Here is a 13,374-nt window from a genome sequence, read left to right on the forward strand (position 1 = left end):
TTAATGCACCGTGGCATAGATTCTACAAGTGTTTAGAACTCTATTGAAGGAATGCGACACCATTCTTCCACAAGAAATTCCATCATTTGGTGTTTTGTTGATGGTTTCTGTGTGAAAAGAAACATTTATAAATACGTTGTTATTCCTTGCTGTCAGTATTCTGGTCTGGACTTTATCTTACATGTCCACCCCTTCAAGAGGATTCTGTCAAAACAAGCTGAAGGTAAAATGGTGGATGGTGAGATGAGTTCATTATGTTTATGAGTTTCAACTTCTTCCCATAGGTAGATGAAATAGAGTTATGTAGGCTAGTAGCAACCCTCAGGGTTATTTAAGTATGTCAGAAAAGGGTTAGCCTATAGCAGTGGTTCTCAAACCTCTCCTCCGGGATCCCAGCTGTTTCACTCCCCTACTCTGCTTTTTGTTCACTTCCTGATTTGTGAAGTTTCTTTACTCTGCTAATATGCTGGTCAGAGTCTATGTGTGCAGGACAGGCCTCTTAGGGAAAAGTTAAAGTACTCAAGGAATTAGAAAGTTTGACCTGAAAGAATGTCTCACTACAGTTTACAGATCCAGTTATTCCAAGAATGCATCCTGAGGAGGCAGGGTAGCCTAGTGGTTAGAACATTGGACTAGTAACTGAAAGGTTGCAAGTTCAAACCCCCGAGCTGACAAGGTACAAATCTGTCGTTCTGCCCCTGAACAGGCAGTTAACCCACTGTTCATAGGCCGTAATTGAAAATAAGAATTTGTTCTTAACTGACTTGCCTAGTAAAATAAAAAATAAAAAAATGAACCAATCATCGCTGGTTTCAGTGACAAGGGGCTGGAAGAATTGGGTGGAAGAGAGAAATATCTCTGGGTTTTGTAGCTTGGGCTCATTTCAACCGTTGTCCACTGGAATAGCGAGGTAAGCACAACTTCCACATCAATGTTTACTGTTTGAAAACGTTTTTTTGTGTGTGTTGATCGATGACGTATCATAGCCTCGCGAATCCACCAGATCCCACAAGCGGACATTTAACGGGAACAGGCTGCATGTTTCATGCTTTTTATTATGAAAAAAAATCTAACCAGAACAATGGGTGAGCAACTCTCCATTTTACATTTTCTGGGGAAACAAAAGCACGGTATTTATATTGCAAATCTTCCTGAGACACTGATTACATGAAAGACTGATAAAACATGTTCATGGATCTCTGTGTTCCTTATTCACTGAAGGTGAACGCACCAATTTGTAAGTCGCTCTGGATAAGAGCGTCTGCTAAATGACTTAAATGTAAATGTAAATGTAAGAGGCAGATACTTTGTTTCTAGAGGTTCTTATTGTTCAGTTTGAAGTCAGGTATTTTTGATTACATGTATAATTTTCCAAGTGGGAAACTCAGGATCATTTTTCTACAGCAAGTTAGCAAGTCAGAAATGTCCGTTTCCTAGTTCCGACTAGCATGTGAAAGTGGCATTAGTCATAGGTATTTGTAATATACTGTATTATTTTATGTTTATACCCTTCTGTGACCTCCTGATTGACTCACTCATATTGGTAGTATAATTTTGTACATTTTATTTATTTAAAACTTTTTACATTGTCATAAAGAGCACATGCGCAACTTCATAACATGTTTTTCCATCTCCAGAGGCTAAATTACAAAAAATGACCTATAATGGGTGACAATTAAAGTAGCATTTTAAAATTAGCCATACCTTCCCTTGTGACAGGGGGAATGGATGCTTGTTGTGTGCAAAAGGGAGGGGCAACAAAAACATTGTAAAAAAACGTCTAGCCATTCTATGTATGGGTAACAGGGTAACACTAATATTATAATTTTTGACATGGTTAACCTGTCTTGGGCAGGTGGTATTTTCACCTCCGAATGAAAAGCGTGCCCAAATTAAACTGCCTGCTACTCAGGCCCATAAGCTAGGAGATGCATATAATTAGTAGATTTGGATAGAAAACACTAAAGTTTCCAAAACTGTTAAAATAATGTTTGTGAGTATAACAGAACTGATATGGCAGGTGAAAATCCAGCCAGGAGGTACTATTATTTTGAAAGGCTGTTTTTCCATTGAAAGCCTATCCACCATACAAAGACTTAGGACCCAGTTCACGATCTCTATGGCTTCCTCAACATGTGACCAGTCTTTAGGCATTGTTTCAGGCTTTTACTCTGAAAAATGAGGGAGGTACACCACTTTCAATGAGAGGACAGTGGAAATTTCCATCCATGAACCAAGCACGTGATCGGGAGCGCACATTTCTTGTTTACCCTTTCCATTGACAAAGCTTTTGTACGGTTGAAATATGATTTATTATTTATGACAAAAACATCCTGAGGATCGATTTTAAACATTGTTTGACATGTTTCTACTATCATTTATTGTACTTTTGACTTTTCGTCTTGGTGTTGAGAGCGCGCATTGTGCCTTTGGATTTCTGAACTAAACGCACCAACAAAACGGAGGTATATGGACATAGAGAACTTTATCGAACAAAACGAACATTTGTTGTCTAACATGGAGACCTGGGAGTGCCACCAGATGAAGATCATTAAAGGTAAGTGATTAATTTCAATGATATTTCTGACTTTTGTGACATTCTCCTTGGTTGGAAAATGGCTGTATGGGTTTCTGTGGCTAGGAGCTGCGACTAACATAATCGCAAAGAGTGCTTTTGCCGTAAAGCCTTTTTGAAATCTGACACAGCAGTTGCATTAATGCATTGAGGAGAAGTTTATATGTATTCATATGTTTAACACTTGTATCTTTTATCAATGTTTATGATGAGTCTTTCTGTTATTTGATGTGGCTCTCTGCAATTTCACTGGCTGTTGTCGAGGTGCTTGTACCAGAGAGGTTAAATTAAAGCGTAGATGTACGTGATCCAGCTGTTAAATTGAGTGTAAAATAAAGGCACTCTATTCGTGGAACATGTCTTATCATGCTGTGTTACTGAGAGTTGAGCAGCTTTACAGCGATCGTTCCCATGCTCTATAGGATTTCCAGGAAATATGTGTTTTGGCTCTCTGCCATGTTCCGTTCTCTTTGGCTCACATCAACATTTTTGTTACCCTAGACCCTCCCTGTCCTTCTCTTCCCACTGGGCACAGAAGTCAATTCAATGTCTATTCCAAGTTGTTTCAATGTCATTTCATTGAAATGACGTGGAAACATTTATTCAACCAGCGTGTGCCTAGTGGGTTTCTCTCTCTCGCACTCTTTATTTCCCCTCTGTGTGGTTGTCCTTCCAACCTGACACAGCTTAAGAAGATCTACAGAGAAGAATGTGAGAAACTCCCCAATAAAGGTGTGCCAAGCTTGTAGCGTCACACCCAAGAAGACTCAAGTCTGTAATCGCTGTCAAAGGTGCTTCAACAAAGTACTGAGTAAAGGGTCTGAATACTTATGTAAATATTGGGCCTCCCGAGTGGCGCAGTGGTCTAAGGCACTGCATCACAGTGCTAGCTGTACCACTAGAGATTCTGCGTTCAAGTCCAGGCTCTGTCGCAGCTGGCCGTGACCGGGATACCCATGGGGTGGTGCACAATTGGCCCAGCGTCGTCCGGGTTAGGGGAGGGTTTGACCAGCAGGGATGTCCTTCTCCCATCGCGCACTAGCAACTCCTGTGGCGGGCCAGATGCAGTGCATGCTGACACGGTCGCCAGGGGCACGGTGTTTCCTCTGACACATTAGTGCGGCTGGCTTCCAGGTTAAGTGGGCATTGTGTCAAGAAGCAGTGCGGCTTGGTTGGGTTGTGTTTCGGAGGACGCACGGCTCTCGACATTCGCCTCTCCCCAGTCTGTATGGGAGTTGCAGCGATGAGACAAGACTGTAACTACCAATTGGGGAGAATACAGGGTAAAAAAAAGTTAATGTGATATTTTTGTATTTGTATATATATTTATATATTTCTGAAAAACCTCTTTTTGCTTTGTCATTATGGGGTATTATGTGTAGATAGATGAGGGGGGAAATTATTTAGTCAATTTTGGAATAAGGCTGCAACGTAACAAAGTGGAAAATGTCAAGGGGTCTAAATACTTTCCGAATTGCCCTCTATCACCTGCCTTTTTCCTCCAATGACTTGGTCACCATGTTTGCCTTCTTCACCCATGCCAGCTCATCCCTCTTCATGCGGATATCATCCATCCGGATGTACCTGGCCAGGATCAATATATTTCTCAAGTTGCTTACTGGGTCTTCATGTTCCTCCTCTCACCTGCATGTCTCCCTTCTCCTCAAGGGCTTCCAACGCACAGAAGTCCCACCCTCGACACCAGTCCATAACACTCGACATCCTGTCTGCCTGCATCCAGACGCTGCGGTCTGGTTACATCTCCATCACAGTCTCTTCCACACTATAATCAATGTGTCTTTTGGCATTTTTGGGGATTCCTGCAATGTTCAGAGTTTACATCCTCATCTACTATCTACAACCCTTCTCGATATCCTAGTGTGTCAGACGTTCCCATCCTCAATCAGTTTGGCAGGACCACACCAGTCTACCATTTCCGGCTACCATCTACCCTCAGCCTCTGTGAACCACTTACCTACTTCCTGCAGCTCAGACAATCTCAACATGCCTCTCCATCCGACCCACTATTCAACACTGATTCTGCTTCCATCGCCTCTCGTCAGTGATTCCATTCCCATCTGAGACAAATACTATCCCTGTCCGGTTATTTTGTTGACCAATTCTCTGGACACACCTGCCGCCTCCATGGCATCCCGACACAGCATCGCAGACCACACCGTACAACTCCTCGGCCACTGGTCCTCTCAAGTCTATCATTCCTACATCCGCTCTGACATAAACATCAGGACAGCCCACAACATGCTAATCTCACAGAACCTGCATTAACTCAGTCTCAGTCCTCCAGTCTCCGCCTCATTTCACAGACACCATCTACTTCACGCACTGTATCCTGCCCAACCTGCAAAAAGAGGATTTGTTCCCCAGCTGAGTCTGGTTCCTCAAGGTTTTTTTCATTCAAGGGAGTTTTTTCCTTTCCACGGTTACTTCTGCTTGCTCTCCTGGGGTCTATGGTTAGTTTTCTCCATGGGCACCTAGTCCGTATGACTGTTCTACCTCCACTATATCGCCAATCATTCAGCACATGAAGTCCAGAACAGCTCACTTCCTATCCAGGGTCCAACTAACTTGGTGCTCTCTTATTGGGGATACTGCCTAACTACTGTACCACGACCTGACGGTGATGTTTACCTGAGGCTCCAAGCCAAACCCTACAGAGTCAACCCCTCCGGATTTTTGATCTGCAGCCCTTGGCTTCATCCGGTCCATTCTCATTTCCCTGCTGAATCCTCATTCTCGCATCCATTCCACCTCCTCAATAAATATTCTAAACCCATTTCATGTCTAGTCCTGACACTTGTGAACTGGCGTTAAGGATTTAACAAATTCAGGAGAAGGGACCAGACTTGAATATAACACTTAACTAGTTGCCTATAAACTCATCAAGCTCCAGCTGCTACTAACTGCTAATCTCCACCCCTGTTTTCACTCTTCTTAATCACCACTACCCCCCTACTTAAACCTGACCAAACAGTAATTCCTCCTCTTTTTTTGTGTCACATGCCATTCCTTTAAAAAATATTCTAAACCCATTTAATGTCTGGTCCTGACACTCGTGAAATGGCGTTAAGGATTTAACAAATTCAGGAGAAGGGACCAGACTTGAATATAACACTTAACTAGTTGCCTATAAACTCAACAAGCACCAGCTGTTAACCATTGCAAATCAGCCTATTTTTTGCAACACTTTACTAGTTTACGTAACTCCTCAAACAAGCTCCAGCTGCTACTAACTGCTAATCTCCACCCCTGTTGTCACTCTTCTTAATCACCACTACCCCCCTACTTAAACCTGACCAAACAGGTCACATGCCATTCCTTTAAAAAATATTCTAAACACATTTCACGTCTGGTCATGTGAATTGAACTCAACCTGCAGGAAGTTTGTTTGTTGTGATTGATTGAGTGGAGGGAAACGGATGCTGGCAAGGTTCTGACAGATGGGTGTGTCATGGCTGCCAGCATTACATGAGGAGCAAGCCAAAAGACTAGGCCAAATCAGTGGGTGGAGTTCCCCTTTAAGATCACCAGCATGCAGCAGTTTGTTTTCTAATCAGCATGCAGTTTTTCTCCATGCACCTGGTATTACAATAGGCATGCAAGTTTGGCCTGTGCTTTTTCTAATGTTTAGCCTAATTTCAAACTGGTCAATGTTTTGCAGGGTGTGGCATAGTTATCGCTCAAAAGTCAGATTGTTACATTTAAATGTAACTAAACTACCTGGAGAGAAGCCATTGCTGTGACCTTGTCTTCAGCATTCTATTTGTATCATAACACTAAAGAACATCTCTCCACTCTCCTGCCTGATATCATCTACACCGAGTGTACACCTTCCTGATATTGAGCTGCGCCCCCTTTTGCCCTCAGAACAGCCTCAATTTGTCGGGGGCATGGACTGCACAATGTGTCGAAGGTGTTCCACTGCTGGCCCATGTTAACTCCAATGCTTCCCACAAGTTGGTTAGATGTCCTTTGGGTGGTGGAACATTCTTGATACACACTGGAAACTATTGAGTGTGGAAAAACACCTCGGCAAGACGGAGCTGCTCTTCCTCCCGGGGAAGGACTGCCCGTTCCATGATCTCGCCATCACGGTTGACAACTCCATTGTGTCCTCGTCCCAGAGCGCTAAGAACCTTGGCGTGATCCTGGACAACACTCTGTCGTTCTCAAATAACATCAAGGCGGTGGCCCGTTCCTGTAGGTTCATGCTCTACAACATCCGCAGAGTACGACCCTGCCTCACACAGGAAGCGGCGCAGGTCCTAATCCAGGCACTTGTCATCTCCCGTCTGGATTACTGCAACTCGCTGTTGGCTGGGCTCCCTGCCTGTGCCATTAAACCCCTACAACTCATCCAGAACGCCGCAGCCCGTCTGGTGTTCAACCTTCCCAAGTTCTCTCACGTCACCCCGCTCCTCCGCTCTCTCCACTGGCTTCCAGTTGAAGCTCGCATCCGCTACAAGACCATGGTGCTTGCCTACGGAGCTGTGAGGGGAACGGCACCTCAGTACCTCCAGGCTCTGATCAGGCCCTACACCCAAACAAGGGCACTGCGTTCATCCACCTCTGGCCTGCTCGCCTCCCTACCACTGAGGAAGTACAGTTCCCGCTCAGCCCAGTCAAAACTGTTCGCTGCTCTGGCCCCCCAATGGTGGAACAAACTCCCTCACAACGCCAGGACAGCGGAGTCAATCACCACCTTCCGGAGACACCTGAAACCCCACCTCTTTAAGGAATACCTAGGATAGGATAAAGTAATCCTTCTCACCCCCCTCCCCCTTAAAAGACCTAGATGCACTATTGTAAAGTGGCTGTTCCACTGGATGTCATAAGGTGAAAGCACCAATTTGTAAGTCGCTCTGGATAAGAGCGTCTGCTAAATGACTTAAATGTAAATGTAAATGAAAAACCCAGCAGCATTGCAGTTCTTGACACACTCAAACCTGTGCACCTGACACCTACTACCATACCCTGTTCAAAGGCACTTAAATCTTTTGTATTGGCCATTCACCCTCTCCTCCACCTTAATCTACACTGATTGACGTGGATTTAATAGGTGACATCAATAAGGGATCCTAGCTTTCACCTGGTCAGGATGTCATGGAAAGATCAGGCATTCCTAATGTTGTGTACACTCAGTGTGTAAGTTAAATTAGAGCAATTAAGGTTTGCACAACAAACTGCTTTTTAAAATGAGTTCTTCTACCTACAACCTCTGCTGTCTATCCTTCTCTCCTATATTCTCCCTCCCTCTTTTTCTCCTCTCCTACTCTTCCTCCCTCTCTCCTTTCCCTTGTCTGGGGGTAGGGGCTTGAAGTGTGTCTCTCCCTGTAGTACCATACTAACCATCACTCTCCCTCCTCCTTGTAGTTCCAGCATGGTACTAACCTTCTCTCTCTCTCTCTGTAGTTCCATCATGGTGCGTACAGTAGCAGTGATTGGGGCGGGTCCCTCAGGTCTGACCAGCATCAAGAGCTGTCTGGACGAGGGTCTGGAGCCCACCTGCTTCGAGAGCAGTGATGACATCGGGGGGCTGTGGAAGTTCAAGGCAAGGCCTGGGACCAGGGACTGATGTACATTACATTTGGCAAACTTAGTTTGCATATTTATTCAGGACGTTATAATGGTCGCCATGTTGGCACCAACAGTCCAAAGGTGGACAATATATACAAAAGTATGTAGTCATCAAATTAGTGGATTCAACTATTTCAGCCACACCCGTTTGCTGACGGGTGTATAAAATCGAGCACACCGCCATGCAAGCTCCATAGACAAACATTGGCAATAGAATGGTCTTACTGAATCGCTCAGTGACTTTCAACATGGCACCGTCATAGGACGCCACCTTTCCAACAAGTCAGTTCGTCAAAAATGCTGCCTTGCTAGAACTGCCCCGGTCAACTGTAAGTGCCGTTATTGTAAAGTGGAAAGGTCTAGGAGCAACAACAGCTCAGTTTGCGAAGTGGTAGGCCAACCAAGCTCACAGAATGGGACCGCCAAGTGCTGAAGCTCATAGTGCGTACAAATCGTCTGTCCTCGGTTGCAACACTCACTACCCAGTTCCAAACTGTCTCTGGAAGCAATGTTCGTCGGGAGCTTCATGAAATGGGTTTCCATGACCGAGTAGCCACACACAAGCCTAAGATCACCATGCTCAATGCCAAGTGTCGGCTGGAGTAGGTTAAAGCTCGCCATCATTGGACTCTGGAGCAGTGGAAACGCGTTCTCTGGAGTGATGACTCACGCTTCACCATCTGGCAGTCTGACGGACGAATCTGGGTTTGGTGGATATCAGAAGAATGCTACAGTACCTGCCCCAATGCATAGTGCCAACTGTAAAGTTGGGTGGACAAGGAATAATGTCTTGGGCTGTTTTTTATGGTTCGGGCTAGGCCCCTTAGTTCTGGTGAAGCATATAATGCCATTCTAGAGGATTCTGTGCTTCTAACTTTGTGGCAATAGTTTAGGGAAGGCCCTTTCCTGTTTCAGCATGATGATGCCACCGTGCACAAAGCGAAGTCCATACAGAAATGGTTTGTGAAGATCATTGTGGAAGAACTTGACTGGCCTGAACAGAGCTCTGATCTCAATCCCATCGAACACCTATGGGATGAATTGGAACGTCAACTGCAAGCCAGGCCTAATCGCCCAACATCAGTGCCCGACTTCACTAATGCTCTTGTGGCTGAATGGAAGCAAGTCCCGTGGCAATGTTCCAACATCTAGTGGAAAGCCTTTCCAGAAGAGTGGAGGGTGTTATAGAATCAAAGGGGAGGAGACCAAATCCATGTTATATATCTCTATGTATCAATCTACAGAATAGTTACCACACTGTTGTGCCTAGCGCAGCTAACATAATGTAATGATTATAAATGGGTGAAACAGTTCCACGTTTGAGTTGACCTAATGTGCTCACAGAGTGAGATCGTATTTATTATGTAAGCACAAGGGAGCAGTCAGTTATCAGATGATAATATGGATATTGATGATCATAGCGCTATGACTTAAACATGTCTGCCTCCTTCCAGGAAGTTTCTGAGCCCAACAGAGCCAGTATCTACCGTTCCCTCACCATCAATATCTCCAAGGAGATGATGTGTTTCAGCGACTTCCCCATCCCAGCTGACTACCCCAACTACATGCACCACTCCCGTATCCTGCAGTACTTCAGGCTCTATGCTGAACACTTCAAACTGCTGCAGCACATCCACTTCCAAGGTGACAGCAGTGACTTTACAAACCCAATTAGGGGGAATAACGGGCTGGTTGGTGGGTTCAAGGTTGGTTAATTGTGTGTGTTTCAGACCAGTGTGCAGAGTGTGAGACAGAGGCCAGACTTCAGTCATTCAGGCCAGTGGGAGGTGGTGACAGAGAACAGGGAGGGACAGGAGGAGAGACACATGTTTGACTCTGTCATCGTCTGCTCTGGTCACTACTCCTTCCCACACCTTCCACTTAAAGACTTCTCAGGTCAGCAGAATCAATCAACAAATAAAAATCATTTTTTAATAAAAAAGTGCTTTACAATAACCTGGCCCAGACCCCCAGAGCAAGAAGTTAGCACAATGGCAAGAAAAACTCCTTGAACCTTTATCAGAGCTGAGACTATCTTCTGACACACACATACTGTATATACTGTATATACACACACACACAGTAGAGCATGCCAATTGAGTATTCTGTTGGTTTCAGGTATTGAGTCGTTTGAGGGGAAGTACTTCCACAGTTGGGATTATAAGGGTCCAGAGGACCTTCATGGGAAGAGGGTGGTGGTGATCGGCATCGGCAACTCTGGAGGAGACATCGCTGTGGAGTCCAGCCGGGTGGCCGAGCAGGTAACTAACAACTGATACAGGGTCAGATTCAGAGCAGGTAACCACTAATACAGGGTCCGATTTTCAATTGGCATAATTTCTGTGTTTATTTGTATGGGTTGTTTGTTTCTTATTGTCTGTTTTCTTGGTCTGTGAATGAAGTGTGAGCTGGGGGAAGAATGTTCTCTTGTGTTCTCTCTTGATAAATGAATTATCCCATCCCTCCTATCTCCCTTTCTGCAGGTGTATCTGAGCACGCGTCGCGGTGCGTGGGTTATACGTGTGCTGTCGGACAACGGCTTGCCCGTGGACATGAAGTATAACACACGCTTCGTCCACATCCTGTTCCAACTGCTGCCAGTTAACTGGCTCAGCTGGTTCGGAGAGAAGAAGCTCAACGCCATGTATGACCACACCATGTACGCCCTCAAACCCAAACACAGGTAGGTAGGTAGGTAGGTAGGTAGGTAGGTAGGTGTGTGTGTGTGTGTGTGTGTGTGTGTGTGTGTGTGTGTGTGTGTGTGTGTGTGTGTGTGTGTGTGTGTGTGTGTGTGTGTGTGTGTGTGTGTGTGTGTACACAATACATGTATACATCCTCTCTTTTCATCCCTTCCGCTCTCAACTAGGTTGTTCAGTACGATTCCAGTGATAAATGATGAGCTTCCCAATAAGATCTTGACTGGTGGAGTCATGGTCAAACCCAATGTCCAACAGATCAGAGGCTCCAGTGTGGTGTTTGAGGATGGGAGTGTGGTGGACAAGGTGGACACACAGCCAGACACAGATACACACACTGAAACATACATGCTCGCATTCACACACCCTATTAATGTTTCACATGGCTAAGTATGTTTGTTTTCTAGGTGGATGTGATTGTGTTCGCTACGGGTTACAACTACGACTTTCCCTTCCTGCCTCCCAACATAATGCATAAGTCTGCTGCCCATCAAAAGACAAGGGTCTAAAAATCAGAGCGATATGCCACCGGTTGGGGCTGTACAAGCATGTGTTTCCCCCACCCTGGAGCACCCCACCATGGCCATAGTAGGCTTCATCCATGCCCTGGGTGCCATCATGCCCCAGGCAGAGATGCAGTCCCGCTGGGTCACACGTGTCTTTAAAGGTCAGACTGAGTGATAGCCAGTAGAGAGGTATCAGGATCCATTACTGCACATCATTTGCTTCTACCCCCACCTGCTTCATGTGTAGTTCTGATCAGAGGAGTGGTCTTAGTTTTGTCTCGTGTTTCTCAGGTCATAAGAAGCTACCGTCCAACCAGGCCATGCTGAAGGCTGTGGAGTGCGACACCAAGGACATGGACAAGAAGTGAGATGGCTGCCCATCCCAAAGCCATATAATATCTAAGCTTCATGCATACATGAATACAATGCATTCGGAAATTATTCAGACCTCTTGACTCTTTCCACATTTTGATTCGTTACCTCTTTATTCTAAAATGGATTAAATAAAAAAAATAAAAGCTGGGTATTACTAATCAATATCCTGAATAATGAATAACTGATGACTGTTGCTCTGTCCTGTCCACAGCTACATCGTATCCAAGCTGGTGCCGCTGCAGGTGGACTTTGTGTCCTACATGGATGACATCGCTGGAGAGGTGGGGGTCAGACCCAGCCTGGCCTGGCTGTTCTTCACTGACTACCCCCTATTCAAGAGGGTTCTGTGGGGTCCCGTCACTGCCTACCAATACCGTATCACCGGCCCAGGGAAATGGTCCGGGGCACGCCGAGCCATCTTCACCCAGTTTGAACGCATGTTCCAGCCCTTCAAGACCAGACAGGTGACATATTTATTATATATTCATACTGAAGATGCATCTAAGATATTTGTATTTAAGATGAATGTACATTGGTATCGAATAGGTTATTATACTATGATGTGTTCTTCTGCCCATCCTTGTACCAGGTGGAGGAGAAGCAGGGATGTTCTGTGGCGGGCCGTCTGCTAAAGCAGTTCCCTGATGTCCTCTGAATGCTACCCTTGCTCGGATTTCATCAACCTTGTTGTCAAGAGACTGGACATTGGCAAGAACCTTGCCCAGCCTCATGCCCTGTCCGGCAGTCTCCGCTGCGATGATGGGAGGAGCAGCAGCCTACTACTTCCACCTCCATCCACCCTCCTCCCTCACCTACCTTCTCTCCAAACTCACACCTCAGAGAGCCTGAACACCATCTACCTCCACCTCCCTCCTCTCCACCCTCAACCCCCAGAGAGCCTGAACACCATCTTCCTCCACCTCCCTCCTCTCCCGGATAAAATAGGTTTAAGTTTGAAAGAGTTAAATAGTGCTAACTTAGTTAGCTGGGTTGCATTTTTGGTGGTCAACACAATTTTTGGCCAAGGACCACCCCAAAACATGCATCTAGCTATAACATTTGGCACAGTAACATCACACAAACATGTATTTCTCAGGGACATACTGGTGGAGACCTTTTCGAGGTAACCCGAGGCTGTACAAGTTGTGGTTGTGCAAACCCCAAAACTGAAAGGGAGTTAAGAAATGCTGTATGCATTTTCTGTTATGTTTTGTAATTCGACCAAAATAGTTAGCTATGTTTGCCTGTTCAGCACATTGCCTGCCTATATACAGCATTGATTCCTACCGAGTGTGAACTACCCACCAGAATGACAATGAAAACCCAGTTTGGTCAGTAAACAATGGCTCATTGTTTCAGTATGATATGTTGGATAAATTAATGAAGACAGACACCAATGTCAACTTCAATAGCCTTGTTCAAGCATTGTACAAATCCCTACATGCGGAGTCTGGCAGACATTCAGACAACCAATGGAGGCAGAGTAATTCACCACGAACGGTGAACACAGAGAGCCCCATAGCATGTAAATACTGTCGGAATACATACACAACGAGCACTGCCCTGCCTACAGAAAACCACGCAGAGCTTGTGGAACTAATAATCACTTTGCAAAAGTGTGTTTCAA

General features: G+C 45.2%; 1 protein-coding gene across 1 annotated transcript; it reads left to right on the forward strand.

The window, feature by feature from the left end:
* Positions 1 to 813: 813 nt before the first annotated feature.
* LOC135564333 (flavin-containing monooxygenase 5-like) lies at positions 814 to 12,674 on the forward strand. Its single transcript, XM_065009081.1, is given in 14 exon segments — positions 814 to 910; positions 8,006 to 8,144; positions 9,625 to 9,806; positions 9,894 to 10,066; positions 10,289 to 10,431; positions 10,654 to 10,853; positions 11,037 to 11,172; positions 11,274 to 11,349; positions 11,391 to 11,426; positions 11,429 to 11,533; positions 11,664 to 11,736; positions 11,959 to 12,211; positions 12,337 to 12,383; positions 12,461 to 12,674. Coding segments are annotated over 13 exon segments (1,692 nt in total). The 5' UTR covers positions 814 to 910; positions 8,006 to 8,012; the 3' UTR covers positions 12,597 to 12,674.
* The last annotated feature ends 700 nt before the right edge of the window (positions 12,675 to 13,374 follow it).

The sequence above is a fragment of the Oncorhynchus nerka genome, linkage group LG24 (genome assembly GCF_034236695.1).
Source record: "Oncorhynchus nerka isolate Pitt River linkage group LG24, Oner_Uvic_2.0, whole genome shotgun sequence".
Lineage (NCBI taxonomy): Eukaryota > Metazoa > Chordata > Actinopteri > Salmoniformes > Salmonidae > Oncorhynchus > Oncorhynchus nerka.